This window comes from Lithobates pipiens, unplaced genomic scaffold, assembly GCF_037356315.1.
Source record: "Lithobates pipiens isolate NorthernLeopardFrog02 unplaced genomic scaffold, aLitPip1_a1.2 Scaffold_25, whole genome shotgun sequence".
NCBI lineage: Eukaryota > Metazoa > Chordata > Amphibia > Anura > Ranidae > Lithobates > Lithobates pipiens.
The window spans coordinates 192,262,577-192,280,730 of NW_027507787.1; the positions used below are offsets into that span (position 1 = coordinate 192,262,577).

General features: G+C 42.6%; 1 protein-coding gene across 1 annotated transcript in view; it reads right to left on the reverse strand.

Moving 5' to 3' along the window:
- Positions 1-1,388: 1,388 nt before the first annotated feature.
- LOC143930763 (uncharacterized) overlaps positions 1,389-18,154 on the reverse strand; it is a 72,437-nt gene continuing 55,671 nt past the window's right edge. Inside the window, exons 6-8 of the mRNA XM_077455339.1 lie at positions 12,753-12,889; positions 7,986-8,090; positions 1,389-7,574 (exon numbers count right to left, since the gene is read on the reverse strand). Of these exons, the coding sequence (XP_077311465.1) occupies positions 7,431-7,574; positions 7,986-8,090; positions 12,753-12,889 (386 nt within the window). The 3' untranslated portion in view covers positions 1,389-7,430. The remainder of the gene's footprint in view (positions 7,575-7,985; positions 8,091-12,752; positions 12,890-18,154) is intronic.

Sequence of the window (18,154 nt, forward strand, 5' to 3'; positions counted from 1 at the left end):
CAAGGTACAAACACGCATGCTCAGAACCAATGCAAAAGATCAGACTACAATACAGAAGTTCACCAAAGGTGACGCTGGAGTCATTGAACGTCCTATTTTGAAGCGGCGTCAGTACGTTGTGACGTCATTACGTTCGTGTTTGTTGTCAAAAAGTCAGACCGTGTGTATGCAATACAAACTTGTGGACCACGCCCTTTGTACAAAAGTCCACGGAAAAGTTTGTACAAAGTCCGACCGTGTGTATGAGGCTTAAGAAGTTTCTTAACAATGAAGCCTTCCAACTAGACATCTGTTCTCTAAAACATTCTTTCTTGAATACCATTCCAAGACAATGTACTGTACTCTGCTTAATTGCATCTGAATGGCTGAGATTTTAATTCTCCACCCAGTCAGGACTATACTCAAACGCTAGTACTCATAAAGTTTAATAAGTTACAGAACAAGCAGAGCATTTAAGATCAACACTCTGTATGAGGGTAATGACAAGCTGTTCAGGTAGCCTTATTCCTATAGGAATAATTCAAACTGAAACCACTCTTAAGGCCCGTACACACGATCGGACTTTTTGACAACAAACATGCAAATTAGCTGTTTTCAGGCAACATCCAACCGTGTGTATGCACCATTGGACAAACTTTTTCGGTTTTTATCTGATTTTTGTTGGCTGTGCGAATGGACAAACTAATTGACAACATAAGTCAGATGGAGCAAAGTCCGATCGTGTGCACACCAAACCATCAGACTTTGGTACAAAGTAAAAACACGCATGCTCAGAACCAATGCAAAAGATCAGACAACAATACAGAAGTTGACCAAAAGTGGCACTGGAGTAAATGAACGTCCTTTTTTGAAGTGTCGTCAGTACGTTGAAACGTCACTACGTTCGTGTTTGTTGCCTAAAAAGTCTGATCGTGTGTATGCAATACAAACTTACGGCCAACGCCCTTTGTACAAAAGTCCACGGAAAAGTTTGTACAAAGTCCGATCGTGTGTATGGGGCTTGACATAGAAAAACTAGAATAAGCTTAATGCATTAAGATAAAAAACCTTCTGCCTTTACAACTCCTTTAAGATGGTATCACCACAGTGTCCTGCGTTAACTGTGTAATTATCCTGAGAGCAGTGACATCAGTGCTGCTTTCTTTATCATTGAGGACCAACTATGGAAAAGGAGGGCCTCTGAAAAATAGAGAACACAAGCATTATACCATTGGGGCTCCAAGAGGGAGAGATGAGCCTGGAATTGGGCTTTCAATTTACAGTATAATCAGCTGGACCTAAAGCGAAAACGTCCAACAGTCATTTTATAATATAATATAATATAATTGTCTATGAAAACAATAAATGTTTGCATTTGATTTGTCTCAAATGATAATCAACACCACATGTTTGAATCAGCTACTTTTATTCTTCTAGTCACAAACTTTCAAGAAAAGATTAAAAATGCTATGATTTTACAGGAAACACTGGCTATGTAGCTTACCTTCGCAATTTATATAAATCAGAAAAAAGTAATCAAATGAAACAGCAGCTCATTAAACAAAAAGAGACATCACTGGGCACAAAGAGCAAATGGCTGCAGATTCATTGTAAAAGCAATGTAAATTAAATCTTAAATTTAATAAGAGAAAAAAGAAAACTATTTACCTTCCTGTTGTGAAATTAATAGAAAATTCTGCTATATACTAGGAAATAAAAAATGAGATAATTAGGTATCACTTGCTACTATGTTAGTATTATATAAGCGCACATTCAAGGACTTATTAAAATGATTCATGTTCTAGTAATTATTCTCTCTCAAAGAGGAAAAATACATTGGTTAAAAGGAAAACCCTATACAAAAAAGTTATCCCTTATTTTAATAGGATAAAAAGAAGGAAATCTTTCATATTAGGTACTTAGTAGTCCTCCTTGGTGTGCTAGTTTCCAATTGAGCACTTAGTGCATTCGTGGCTATGAGCTGCAAAGTGCCCACAATAAAGGGCTGCAGCAATAAACAAAATATGAATGTGTATAGATACCAGCCTGGTAACATTAGCTAGGACTGGAGCACCATACATGTTACTGGCCTTATTTGAGACATAATTGAGCCTAGGTTAAAGATCGCTCTAGTGGGCTCCTAGCACCTATAAAATAAACAGTTTAATCTTTTACCTGCCTAAAGATATATAATTTCGGACAGTCATGCTTCCGGTACACATATGTCAGTCAGTAACATGACTTTGTTATTTTCCTATTATTATTACTGATTCATGGGCAGAGAATGGATTAAGCTGATTTTACTGTCTAATGAGGAGGATGGAGGTGACACAGGAAGCTGAATCACTGAACCAAGAAAGTGAAATTGTTTAATCAGGAACTACTGGTGTTACATGCCCGTCTGTACAGTGTAGAAAATATATGTAAATTACAAGATGTACAGAATTACAAACCCTTTGGCAGATAAAATGGTAAACATATATGGTATTCAACTATGTATTTAACTGTTTCTCTCCAGTGTAACTTTAAGGGTTTGTTTTGCTTTTGAAAGAACTATAAGCCCTTGTACACACGGTCGGAGATTCCGACGGAATGTGTCCTATCGGACCGTTTTGTCGCATAATCCGACTGTGTGTGGTCTCCATCGGACTGTTTCCGTCGGAGTATCCGACGGACCAAGTTTTCCAACTTGTCCGTAAAATTTTCAGACAAAATGCTCCGATCGGACATACTCCGATCATGTGTAGCCTACTCCGACAGGACAAAGTGCCACGCATGCTCAGATCAAATTCCTAGGCCAAAGCTATTGGCTACTAGCCTGAACGTAGTCCCGTCGTAACAAAATAATGTCATCATCTTATGTACAATCGGATTTTCCGACAACTTTGTCCAACCGTGTGTATGCAACAGTTTCGGACAAAATCCGTCAGACAAAATCCGTCTGACAAAATCCAACAGATATGGTTGTCAGAATGTCCGACCGTTTGTACAAGGGCTTACAGTTATGTTCAGAATCAAAAGTAAAATTGGTTGGGTTATAGTCAAAGTATATGTAAACTCAAATACTTAAATCTCAAATAAATTTTTACGGTGTTCATGTAATTTTCAATATTTTAAAACTGGTGATATTAGCCTCATGGCCCATATTCAGGCACTTCCTGTTATAGAGTGACAGTGCCTTGTCCCTGTTTCCCACTGGTTCTCCTTGCTTGCCACCCTGACACATGGGCATCCAATGGTGACTTTAAAGTGCCCATTTAAACTAACATTTTGCAGGTATGGCCCACTTATGTCACCATCAGGAAACCTGCCCTGAGAAATGCCATGCAGCCATAGCTGGGAAACCATGTAAAAAAAGATGATGAAAACAAATATTTTATTATATAAAGGGCAGTCAGGTACACAGAAAATTAAATATCATTATCTTTAGGGTTTACATCTACTTTAAACCTCATACTGTATGCATTTGTGCAAATAATAGAGATTATTTAGGTTATCATTGATGTAATGGATTTGCCCCTCAAAAATCAAAGAGTTCTCTTTATTGCTTAGAGCAGTGTTTCTCAACTCCAGTCCTCAAGGCGCCCAACAGGTCATGTTTTCAGGATTTCCCTCAGATGAAACGGCTGTGGTAATTACTAAGGCAGTGAAATTGATCCAATCACCTGTGTAAAATAATGGAAAGCATGAAAACATGACCTTGAAACACAAATGGGACAGGTCCTTGGTTTCATAATAATAATAATAATAAATGTGTTTGACATATCTGATCTTCCTCCAAAAGTTGGCATGCCAAGCTAAGCAAGATATGTAGTATGAACTCCTGAACAGAAAAAATCATCTAAGGTAGCCAATTTCGACTTGGTAAGTTCAGGTGCACCAAAGGAGAAATGCTCCTTTGCCTCCTTGTTAAAACGATCTGTAATGCTCCAGGCAAAGTTTTCTTTACCATAGGCGTACAAAATACCGATAGAGGAGCTCTGTTTGTAGAGCCTGACACATTCTTCCTTCCTGTGGTAAACTCTGTACAAGCCTAGCAACAAAGGTCCAGGTTGGAGTATCAAGTCTAAATAGGACTCAGACTGCTAGGAAAGACATACTGTATATATACTTTCAACACTATAAGCTAATAATTTAGATGAGGGAATCCTCCTTACTACATGGAGGCTTCCCAATGAAAGCTATTCCATACTGAGGTCCAGATTTTAATTATATTCTACAGGGACAGTGGTAGTGTGCGTAAAGCCACATAGAAAAACACATTTTTCATCTGAATAATCCAGTGTTACTCTGATTATGTTTTGTGTTGGCTTCGTCCTTCACACACAACAAAAGTTCAGGTACAGCAAACAATGATAACACATTTCAGACTAGATTTTTCTTAGTCATATCATGAAAAAAAAAAATTGTACAAGTAATTTGTGAGCTGTAGTGCTGGACTATTTTGGATAATTGAATTGTTACCCTCGTGACCAGGGCTGTAGATCTTTTTTTTCCTGGGGGGGTTCAGGTCTTTCAAACTGAAAGCCATTATTTACACTTTTATGTTGGGGGCGGTACGGTAAAAACATGTGACAGCAGAGTGGGGCCATCAGGCTTTGCAATGAAGCGCAGCAAAAATAATCCCCATTTAACTGAATAGAACGCAATGCACGCAGTTTTGGTGCGGTAGTGTACTCATTAGTACAGCGGGCCCCTCCTAAGCTCCCTAGTTTTTTTTTTTCCTTCAGCCCACTGGGTTGAGCTAAAAAAAAAAAACTTACCATGTGAACCAGGTTTTAGATCTCATTCATATGTTCTAAATGGCTATGGAATGGCAAATATACCATTAAAATACCTACAGCCAGGATCCCAGATGTTCCAATTTTTGTCAGCTGCTCAGCCTGTTCACCTGCGTGATGGACTGAAAAGAGCCACTGCTGTTAACAAGTATCTGTACATCCAGTGGTCCCCATGTTTAAGCTCCAGGGGACAAAGCTAAACACATTGGGGTGTGGCCTGTTGGGAACCCAGGCTGAGGTCTCTCCCATCACTACTACATTATCATAGGACTCCGTGGATGTGTGGCACCAGTGATTTTTTTTCTCACTTTCCTTCAGTGACTACAAGTGCTGGAATTAGCTCCATTCCTTTTCGGCACTCCTGCAGCACATTCGGTATCATCTACATTACTCCCCACATTGATTAAGCCTGAGCGACACACTAACAAACCGTGGATCACAATAGTTACTTGCTGTCAGGGACACATTTCTGACCATGGATGCAGAGAGATTTTATCCAAGGGCAGAAATGTATCCCTACCTGCAGGTAACCAATGGATGTTCAGATACAGGTGGATACATGTTTACAGCAGCAGACAGCCTTGGCTCAGCTCATCACTCAGGTGTACAGGCTGAGCAGATATTAGAACATCTGATCCTGGGTGCAGGTATTTGCAGTATACTTGCTGCACCAGTATATATGAATGAGACCCAAGACTGGATTTTAGCTAACTTTACTGTGCAAATTGAGCAGGTGCAAGGGGCAACATATTGTGGTAGGCATTAAATTCAGTGAATTATTTAAACCTTAAAAACTGTGTCCTAAGAAATTTTATGAAATGTTTTAAGAGATGAAAAAATAAAAAATATTGTGCACTGCCTACAACAGGATGGTGCCCTTTGCATCTGGTCAATATGGTTGGCTTTTATTCAGTCTTAGACTGTAGTAAACCAAGCTTTTGAGCCTACAAGTAACCCTATAATATCACTTATCTGTAGGTGAATATCTCCTAAACTTATGGTGTTTAGGAGATCTTTACATAGAAAGCAGCCGGTGATGTCACTGGTGCATGCACTCTGAAGGAACGGCATACTGCTTGGCTGTACTTCTCCTGAGGAGGAGCGCAGTTTGTTCTGCACTTTTGTGACCCATTTTTAGCCGACAGCCAGCTATAGCCCGCTGTCCGCTGACATCGCTCAGCAGGTCCAGGCTATGGAAAGATCCTAACTTCAAAATCAGGATTCACCCAGATGCCTGGACCAGCAGCTTGCTCAGTCTCTCAGTAAGCCGCAGAGAGTGACCCTGAGCCAGCTGCTCCCACCCCCTCCACAGCCTGGCAGTCCAGCTTGGGGGAGGGGGGGCAGAGCCAGGGACTGACAGTCATGGTGACTTTGCTCACTGAAGGCTGAGAACTGAGTAATTGTTGGGCTTAGAAGCAGCTGGGAACAGATGCAACATTTGATCTATACTCCATCCACCTAGGTAAGTATAATAACAAAAAAAAAAATCTCTTTTAAAAGGAAAAAATCCCCCTCTCCCTCCTAAGAACCCTCTCTCCCCAAGCAAAGATTTCCACTGGAAAATATCTCCCTCCTTTAAATATCCTCCCAAAAATTAAACCCCCCGTCTCTAAACTGACTCGCCAAAGCAAAAATATCTCCCTCAGTCAATACCCTCTCCCCAGCAAATATTCCTAATTATGAAGAAAATCTCCCTTCATCCAATCAAACTCCCTCCCAGAAGCAAATCCCTGCCATTAACCACCCCCTGTAAACGTCTCTACAAGAAACTCCACCCCTTCTCCAAAAGCAACCCCACCCACAAGAAACTCCCGCAGACTGGAATTCTTACTTTCTCCTTCCTAAAACAGAAAATTGTTGCCTGCCCACTTACCAGACCTCAGATTCAGCAAGGCACAGAAGTAGGAAAACTTCTGCATCCCCAGTCTCCCTTCAGCTGTATCAAATGATGCCTCGAGGAGGAGTCTAGGAGTTCCCTCAACTGTGCACTGTCAATTACCGGCATCTGAGACCTCGCAGTAATTTCATGCTTTTCAGGGGGACCCCTTATTAAACTGAGGGGATGGGGCACAATAGAAGGGGGGCTGGCTGCTGCACTCCAAAACTGTGAGTGCTTCTACTGTGCTGATGCTGAGGTGAAACAGCAGGGACACTGTCTGGGCATTTTGCCAGGATGCTCTGGGGGGGTTGAACACCCCTGACCCCCCCCCCCCCTCTTATCTACATCCCTGCTCATGACCCCAGATCTATACATTCTGGATAATGTTGTAAAGCGCTGTGCAAACTGCTGCCACTATATAAATCCTGTATAATAATATAAGTAATATTGTGAGGTGATATTTTCATTTCCCATTTTTCCCTAAAGGTTTAGATTAAAGAAATGAAATGAAAGAAGCAATAGTCTGACTTCCCCAACTGTAGCCTTACCATTTATCCTGAAGACGTGATATAAACAAATTCAATCCAGTTGTAGTCATATTACATGGACATCCCAAATGATAGTTAAGTTACAACAAAGGACCCCATTGGCCTCTGTTTTTCTATGAATCTATACACGTTGTACTTAGATGTTCCACTACAAGCTATATTCTACCAAATAAAAAAGCATAACAGTAGATGTATTCTTCAAGTTGTTCTTCAAGTGTTTTTCTGAACTAGATTTTCAAACATCTAATTCATATTTGTAAATGGAGGAAGGGAAAATGGGAAGGGTCCTTGGAGAGATGTGATTAAAAAATGTGCTTGATGTATCTGGTCTTCCTCCAGAAGATGGCATGTGATGCTGAGCAAGGCCTCTAAGCATGGATCAAATTCCTGACAATGCAAAATAAAAGTTTAGATGCTAAACAAATATTCGATGCATATTTTTCACAGATTATCCAGAGATTAGATAAGACTTAGCTTATTCAATGAAGAGACACACTTTTTCTAGTACATATATAAACCAATTATTAGTGCCTACAACTATATACCACTAAATGAAAAGTTGCCCAAGGAGGGGCCTGCTTGTTCCCAGTCCAATTCTTATATAGAAATCAACCAATATGACTAGTATGCTGTAGGGACCGAAATGGCAATTCTATTTTTACATAAGAAAATTAAGGACGGTATAAAAAAGGTTTTTAAAAATATAGTATGATAGTTGTTTGATTATTTTCTCTTGTCTGAGTAAAAGTTCAAAAAAGCTTTCCAAATTTCATTATTCTGGAAATGGTGTATACATACCTGTTGTCCCCTACATAGAAAAAGCGATAGAGAAGCTTTTAGACATTTTTGAAGTTCTTGGAGGTCATCATTGTTATCAAGGCTGCTGGGGTCAAAACATATACCCTAAAAAAGTCAAATAAAAATAGATTGTTTGGATTTCAAACTACCCAACTAACCCATTAAAATGAGAAATTGTACTAATTAGATTTTTAAGCTGGGTACACACTATAAGAAAATCAGGTGAACCATCGTCTGGTTTTCCTCAATGTTTTACAGCAAGTCGAACCCGAGGATGGTACTAATTTTACAAAAATTCTCAAACAACTTAGAAACGTTGTAGCATAGATTATTGTTTATTGTTTCTGATCATGCGCAGTATTTCGTACCTGATTTTTCATGTATGAAAACAGTACACATTAAACGAAAATCGTTAGTTCTGTTCAAAATTTTGGAGTTTGTCACTTGTTGTGTACGCACGATATAAAATAGATTTTAGTAACCATCATACAATTTTCATATGTAATGATCTTATTTTATTTTTATTTATTTTTTAATTGTTTCAGCCTGGGTTCACACATATATACAAACATTGCATGTGATTCACACCGCATTGCTGGTACAGATCACATGCAATGTCTGTGCAATGCGAATACAATGTATGGCTGAACTCACATTGGATTCACACAAACAAGTGCAGGGACTTTTTTTTCCCGCACTGGAATCGGATCACATGGGTGTTCAGGAGGACAGGGAGCTGGGGAAGAATGAAGGGGTGAAGGACACGGAGGACAGCCGTAGAAGAACGGGGGAGAAGAACAACACAGAGGGGGGCTGGAGGAGGAGGATACAGTCGGGGATGATCGGTGCAGCAGGAGGGACATCTGTGATCACCGATCTCCCTGTATAGATTTTTAGCTGTCAGCCACGGGAGGGAGAGAAGGAGAAGCAGATGTCAGCTATACAGGGAGATCAGTGTTCACAGCTGTCCCTCCTGCTGCACCAATCATCTCCAGCTGTGAACCAGGGGACCATCCAGGATCAGCCCTGCAGCCGGGATATCGGGCAGCACTTGCGGGTGTCCAGGAGCAGCCCCCAAAGTGCGGGAGGCTCCTGCACCTCGTGGGAGACTTGCGATGTCTGCCATCGGGACTACCGGGAGTTTCCCGGTGGGCAGATGGCTCAGTGGGCTGGTTTCAGTGACAGATAGCCTGTCAAAATAATGCATGCATGGCCCATGCAGCCATTATTTTGAGCACTGCTGTACTGCCCAGGGCCGGCCCTACCATGGGACCGAGACGGCAATTCAGGTGTTGACTGGGTCGGGATGGTGGGAGCTTGCTGGGTGCTTCAGTGTTTCACTACTTCTTTTGTTGCCAACCCACCCACCGCCTGTAGCACCGATCCAACTTGCTTTTGGAGCACTTCCTTTGGCTCTGCCGCTGTGATAGGTGTCTGAAAGGTCAGGCTGGTGGGCGGGGACTGAATTCCTCTGACAGCCGCTGCCGCTCCTTCCTCCAGATCCCCCCCTGTTGTCAGTGTGAGGGCAGCGGGTGAATGCCGGCTCGGTGCAGCTGCCCTAGAAGAGGGGATCAGCACATTGCTCCGTTCAGCATGACAGCTTGTGACACACACTGCTTCTCCCGCCCCTCTCTCCCTGCCCATGCATTGCATCTATGGCGAGCAAGATGGAGCAGGAAGATTAAACAAGTAGCTAACAGCCACATTAAAGCCCCCCCAACCATTCAAGTGAGTGAGCTGAGCACTGTCACTGACCAGGCCTTGACCCCTCTCTCTGCCCCTCTCCCCCTCTTTCTCCCTGAACCCCCTTCTCTATCCCCCCTCTCTCCCCCCTCTTTCTCTCTCCCCCTTCCCCCTCTCTCTGCCCCCCTCTCTCTGGCAGCAGGCGATGGTGACAAGTGACACGCTGCATTTGGTGATAGTTGATGGTGGCATGTGACCCACTGCATCTGGTGGCAAGCGACGAAGACATGTGACACACTGCATCTGGTCATGTACAGAGGGTGACATTTGCGACACCCTGCACAAATGCCTTATTTAAATTTTTTGTTATCCCCCAAAAAAATGCAGATTCTGGTCCCTTAAAGCAGATTACACAGCACAGCACTTGTACTGTGTAATCTCTCCCCCTCTAAACTGTAAAAAAAAACAAAAAACCCTGAACTTGCCACTTCCTGTATGGCCTCTCTAAACAGACCATAAAAATCAGGGCTGCTCCGCCCTGATAATCGTGGTCAAAGTGCCTAGGCTGTCCTGCTCTGCTCTCCTCTCTCCCCCTCCTTCATGCCTGTTATCCCCCTCTGTGTATGGCATAGCACACTATGAGGGTTTTTTACGAAAGGCAAATCCAGTTTACAATGCAAGTGCACTTGAAAGTGCAGTCGCTCTAAATCTAAGGGGTAGATCTAAAATGAGTGGAAGCTCTGATTTTATCATCCAATCATGTGCAAGCTAAAATACTGTTTTTTATTTTCCCTTGGATCTACAGCCACTTTACTTCCAAGTGCACTTTACTTTTAGTAAATAACCCCCTATGTCACTAGTTTTCAAAAATGAGAAGTGTAAATATCTAATTTGAGCTGTCTTTAGGCCAGTCACATGACTCAAGGCCACTTTACAGCTACAATGCACAGCTTTAGCGGAGGAGACGAGCGGCCCTGTGATCCCCCCGGCTAAAGTCAGAGGGAGATGACACCCCTTCCCGCAGAAGCAAACCAGCAGAGCTGTAAAGCGGCTGTGAGTGATGTGACCAGCCTGAAGACAGCTCAAATTAGGTATTTACACTGCTCATTTTTTAGAACTACTAACATAGGGGATTATTTACTAACGGCAAATCCACTTTGCACTACAAGTGCAAAGTGCACTTGAAATTGCACTGAAAGTGCACTTTGAAGTGCAGTCGCTGTAGATCTGAGGGGAACATGCAAAGAAAATAAAAAACAGCATTTTAGCTTGCACGTGATCGGATAATAAAATCAGCAGAGCTTCCCCTCATTTCAGATCTACCCCTTAGATTTGCAACGACTGCAATTCCAAGTGCACTTTCAGTGCAATTTCAAGTGCACTGTGCACTTGTAGTTTGCACTTGTAGTGCAAACCCCCCATAGTGTGCTATGCCAGCCTCTAATAGAGGGGATGGCATTGTTTTATATGGATGGGTTTAAGGAATGAGAGATCAATGAACTCTGAAACAGTATGGCATAGCAAGGATATACCCTTTGATGGTACGCACAGGGCAGTTTTTAAGGCAGGGCAAAAGGGGCAGCTGCCCTGGGCCCTGTCATTGTTGTGGGGCCGAAAGAAGTTGCCTCATACTTGCCAACTATCCTGGTTTAAACTCCTTTGTCCCTTGAAGTTTTAGTCCCTTGCCGTGTCCTGATATCTCAGTGTGAAGTGCTGCTACTAATGCTGCCCAGCTCTGCCCTATTGTTGTGTACAGATGACTCACCTGCAGACCCTGTATTTACATGTAAATTACCAGCATTCATATGTAAATAGAGGCGGGCGGCGGCATTGATATGTATATCATGACCCCCTGAAGTGATATCCACAGTAATCTCTAACAACCAATCAACAAACAGAAATTATGTGCTGTAACCTCTAGCAACTAATCAGTGAGACATAATGTGTGCTGTAACCTCTAGCAACCAGTCAGTGAGCGGTAATGATACACTGTAACCTCTGCCAACCAATCGCAATAGCTGCCTGATCTGATTCAGTATACTGATTTTGAGTCTAGCTGCTTTTTATTATAGGTCTCAGAGCAGATGGAGAGCAAAAACTGCATGGGGGGGGGGGGGCCCAAGAAATGTTTTGCCCAGGGTCCAATCAATATTAAAGACAGCCCTGGGTACGCAAGGCTTGCATCCTCTCTGTTTTTTATTGGTAACTATTTTGTTGTTTATTAAAGAAATATCCTCTCACTTCTTAATATCTCTCACGTCCTAGTGACTACCTGTTACCAAGACGGGAGGTGAGGAGAAATCTCTCAAATTAAAAACTGATGAAGGTTTTAACCTTCTCCACTCTAAATAGCAAAAAAAATAAAAATGACTTTGACTTTTACTTTGATGACAGCTCTCAAAGAATAGAGTGAACAATGGAAAAAGTAAATAATAATGCGTGCAATGTAGAAGAGCAATGGTTTATCGAAAATTCAGATATCCTTGAAATAAATATTTATGATGATGCAAGTCCCATAAATGGCAGTTAAAATGTCAATATCTCTGCACATGCTACTACTTTTACATATATTGATGGATATTTCCACCAGCCCTTCAACTGAGTGTAGTTGCCCTTTATATAAGCCTAATAGATTACAATGTTAAAATTGTTTACAGAGTGAGGACTTCCCCAATACGTACCACACTGCAACAAAACTCACAATAACGAGACATTAGAAGAGATAGATGGTACCTGATCCATCAGAGGTTATTGCTTTGATTCAAGTACATTATATGCATGAAAAATTGCTTGCTCGTAGATCAGACTAACTGCTTTTGAGAAATCCTGGAAACTATGGGTACTCTGGTACGCCAAATGATCTGCTGATGATATACAGTATGTCATGCTACATAAGCTCTTGATGTGTCGAAGCACTTAGTTCCTTAATCCTCATTACAGCCATTGATTTCTATCCTCTACTGATGTGTTATTGCCCTGCGTGGCAGAACTTTCTGACTTTTGCTTGACCTTTTGTCACTTTTTTATTATAAAACTCAACAGAAACATATTAAAATAAAATAAATGATTTCCAGAGCTTCCTACCTGTGGTGTATACAAGATGGAATCTTCTATGTTTCTTGGTAACACTTTATTTATTTTGCAATAGCCCAGAAAATTAATTATTTCCAAAATTCTTGCTGGTATGTTTACTTCGTACCTCAGTGGTGGCATTCCCAAAGCTGCCAAATAAAGGTGAAATGTCGTTAATTGTGCAAATTTATATATATATAAAAAAAGAGGTAAGATTTACACATTTGCAGGCAATCCATTCTAAGAATTGCAAGAGACATGCATGCTGTAGCAATCATCACTGAGAACCTAACGAGATCACAGATATTTACTCAAGACTTGCCTTTTCCCACTCAGTGGGGGAGATTTACTAAAACTGGAGCACACAGAACTTTCTCAAGCTGTGCATAGTAACCAATAAAGCTTTGACAATAAAACCTAGAAGCTGATTGCAGGGGCGGACTGACCATTCGGGCACTCGGGCACTCGGGGAACCTGCATCCAATTCGCAATAGTGTGAACCCCGGCCTTAAAGCAGGGTTAGGTTATAAGAAAATATCCCAAGCTTTGAACATCTCACAGAGCACTGTTCAGTCCATCATTCGAAAATAAAAAGAGTATGGCACAACTGCAAAGCTACCAAGACTTAGCTGTCCTCCTAAACCGACAGGCAAAAAGAGCATTACCCATGGTAACGCTGGAGGAGCTGCAGAGATCCGCAGCTAAGGTGGAAGAATCTGTCCTCAGGACAACTATTAGTTGTGCATTTCACAAATCCGGCTTTTATGGAAGATTGGCAAGAAGAAAGCCATTGTTGAAAGAAAGCCCCAGTTGCAGTTTGTGAGAAGCCATGTGGGGGACACATACAAATGCACGCCACACTTTTCAGATATTTATTTGTAAAAAATGTTAAAAAACTGTTATAATTTTCCTTCCACTTCACAATTATATGCCACTTTGTGTTGGCCTATCACACAAACTCCCAATAAAATACATTTACGTTTTTTTGGTTGTAACATGACAAAATGTGAAAATTTCAAGGGGTATGAATACTTTTTCAAGACCCTGTAATATAGCTCCTACTCAATGCAACATATTCAAGAACATTTTTTTCTAATAGAAAAACATTCTAAGAACCATCGGTCACCAAAATTTGTTTTCCATTTGTGGATGTGGCAATATGCACAATAAAAAAAACATTCAAATTGGTACCCTTTGCCCTACAGCAAATTTCACATGGAGCTAAAGGACATTCGATTTTTCCTCATTCGCACAATAGCTACAGCTTTATAAATGTTAAAAAAAAAAATACCTAAACAAATGCATGAATGATGGTTAATTCAAAATGAATGGTCACGCAGTTTCACTGCATGAATAGTTATGCAATTTTTTTTTATATAAACTGGCCCCTAAGTATCTTTGCTCAATATACATGTACATGGAGGGTCACCTAAAAATTGTTATAAGGCCCAATGGCTTCAAAAATAATCTTATTACTGGTCCCTATGCTTTTCAGGGCAAAAACTAAAACTTCCTTATGACTGCCCATCCCATCTTTTTACTTAAAGTGATATTAAAGTCTTGTTTTTTTCTTGTTAAAAATAACAAACATGTTATACTTACCTGCTCTGTGTAGTGGTTTTGCCCAGAGAAGTCCCGATCCTCCTCCTCTTGGGTGCCTCTTGGGTGCTCCTGGCCCCTCCTCCCTGCTGAGTGCCCCCACAACAAGCAGCTTGCTATGGGGGCCCCCGCGCCGAGCCGCAGCTCCATGTGTCCATTCAGACATGGAGCTGTGGCCCGGCCCTGCCCCCTCTCTCTCCTCATTGGCTCGCTGACTTAGATTAACATCAGTGAAAGCCAATGGCACCTCTGATGTGTCCCAGCCAATGAGGAGGGAGAGTCCCAGACAGCCGAGTCTCTCCTGCAACATCACTGGATCGAGGTGGACTCAGGCAAGTATTAAGGGGGCTGCAGCACTCAGAAGTTTTTTTTTATCTTAGTGCATAGAATGCATTAGGATAAAAAAACCTTCTGCCTTTACAACCCATAAAAAAGCATGCAACTACCAGATATAGAGAAAGAGAAAGCTACATGCTTTGTGGATGCTGGGATGTGTAGTTCCAATAGTATTAGCGCCTTATGGAGGTCAGGAAAAGCATTGATTCATTTCATATATTGATACATCAGTTGTTTTTCTAACCCCTTCCCACTGCCACTGAGATCTAAAATCTGGTGACTAGAAAGACTGGCACACATATTTACATACTGGGTCACCAATATATTAGATAAATGTCTTTGCTGACCTGGTGCCTTCAGGCTAATGGCAGCCACATTTACCTATATGGTTCAAGCGCAGGGCCGGATCTAGCCTGTCTGATATGGAGGTGCAATGAAAAATGTCAGGGGGGGCATACTGTTAACACAACTTATTTTATCCTTGTGGTTTTATGTGTTTGAGCCATTCCTATTTTACGAAATGATGTCTATTTTTGTGCCACCACCTTGGAAAAATGCTGATTTTTGGACTGAATCTCTTAAACTTTTATAGCTGACATATACTGTACATACAGTGCATTCATAAAGTTTTCAGAGTCCCTTAAGGCTGCTATCACACAGAGGTGCTTTGCAGGCGCTAAAGTGCTAAAAATATCGCCTGCAAAGCGCCCTGAAACAGCCGCTGCTGTGTCTCCAGTGTGAAAGCCCCGAGGGCTTTCACACTGGAGCGGTGCACTTGCAGGGTGGTCAAAAAAGTCCTGCAAGTCGCATCTTTGGATGCGCCCCTTCTCATTGAAAACAATGGGGCAGCGCTGCAAGCCCGCCTGCAAAGCACCGATGCAGAGGTTTTAACCCTTTTTCGGCCACTAGCGGGGCAGTTTTAACCCGCATAGCGCAGCAAAAATGTCAGTAAAGCAGCACTAAATATAGTGCCGATTTACCGCCAGCGCCCGCAACGCCCCAGTGTGAAAATAGCCTTAATGTTTCAGTTTTGCTATATTGCAGCCTGATACTACAGTTATTTAAATCATTTTTTTTTCTCATTAATCTACACTCAGTACCCCATAATGACAAAGTGAAGCCAGAATTTTAGAAATGTTTGCAAATGTATGAAAAAGAAAAACACTGAAACATCACATTGACATGAGTATTCAGAGCCATTGTAACAGCACTTGAAATTTTAGCTCAGGTGCCTCCTGTTTCTCTTGATCGTTGCTGAGATGTTTTCAAACCCTGATTGGGGTTCACCTGCAGTAAATTATATTGATTGGACATGATTTGGAAAGGCACACACTCTGTAAAAAGCCTCACAGCTGACAATGCATACTGTATTAGAGCAAAAGCCATGAGGTCAAAGAAACTGCCTGCAGAGCTCAGGTCAAAACACATGAAAGCCCAGTTTGGACTTTGCAAGGAACCATTCCTAGGATCAAGAAACACAGCCTCCATCTGCCTACTCATCAAAAGAGAAAAAATCTGCTCTCAGATTGGGCACATAACACTGACCCGAGATGCTCTTCACAAATAGCAAATAACTGAGCTAAGTCTGAGAGTCTACCAGGGGCGGACTGACCATTCCCCAACTCGGGCAATGCCCGAGGGCCCCAGGCCACTAGGGGGCCCCATCAGGGTTGCCAGCCTCAGTAAAAGCAGGGACAGTATGTAAAAATCTTTTTTTTTTTTTTTTTTTTTACATTTGTCTATGAAATGTACCTTACCAACATCCTTTTGGTCTAAAAATCCAGAGATTATAGCTGCCCCACCTCTCCAGGTACCTTAGCCAATAGAAACATGTCTATGTATACTGTGTGGCCCCATAATCTCTGATTACCTAGGGGCCCCATAATCTCCTATTTCCCGGGGGCCCCATGAGTTGTCAGTCCGCCCCTGAAGTCTACTGGTAGTGGTTCTCACCAAACATTGAGGTTGATTTACTAAAGGCAAATATACTGTGCATGACAAGTGCAGTTGCTCTAGATCTGAGGGGAGGATCAGAAATGAGGGGGAAGCTCTGCTGATTTCTATTATCTAATCCTGGGGAAGCAAAAATGCTGTTTTTTTATTTTACTTCCAATTCCCCCTCAGATCTACAGCGACTGGACTTCCAAATGCACATAACTGAGCTGAGAGCAAGTGCTTTCCTTTACAGACCGCCTGAGTCTCAACCTGCACAGTGTGTAGGCTGCTGCAGCTACACTGCTGTTCCAACACATATTGGGTGGGGCACCATCCACCCCAGCACTGCCCCCCAGAGCCGGCATTGTTCAAGCAGTCTCAACTGCATCTATCTAACTCAGGGGTGTCCAAACTATGGCCCTCCAGCCAGGGCTGGTGCAAGGATCTTTGACACCCTAGGCAAAACCTAATTTTGCCGCCCCCCCCCCCGGCTGCGCCCCTGACTCCACTTTACCCTGCCCTTGCTACACATGTGACCTATCTGACCCCCTGACAGATACACTAATCCACCTGACTCCTACTTCCTGCACTACTCACATCACACTGACCCCTACACTGACCTACCTGATAATTACACCGACCCACCTGGCACCTACACTAACCATCACACTGACACCTACACTGACCATCACACTGACACCTACACTGACCATCACACTGACACCTACACTGACACTCACACTGACCATCACACTGACCATCACACTGACCATCACGCTGACCATCACACTGACCCATACGCTGACCATCACACTGACACATACGCTGACCATCACACTGACACATACGCTGACCATCACACTGACACATACGCTGACATATATGCTGACCATCACACTGACACATACGCTGACACATGTGCTGAACATCACACTGACCATCACACCGACACATACGCTGACCCATACGCTGACACATACGCTGACCATCACGCTGACACATACGCTGACCATCACGCTGACACATACACTGACCATCACGCTGACACATACACTGACACATACACTGACACATACGCTGACACATACGCTGACACATACGCTGACACATACGCTGACACATACGCTGACCATCACGCTGACCATCACGCTGACACATACGCTGACCATCACGCTGACACATACGCTGACACATACGCTGACACATACGCTGACCCATACGCTGACCCATACGCTGACCCATACGCTGACCATCACACTGACACATACGCTAACACATACGCTAACACATACGCTGACACATACGCTGACCCATACGCTGACACATACGCTGACCATCACGCTGACACATACACTGACCATCACGCTGACCCATACGCTGACCATCACACTGACACATACGCTAACACATACGCTGACACATACGCTGACCATCACGCTGACCCATACGCTGACCATCACACTGACACATACGCTAACACATACGCTGACACATACGCTGACCATCACACTGACACATACGCTGACCATCACACTGACACATAC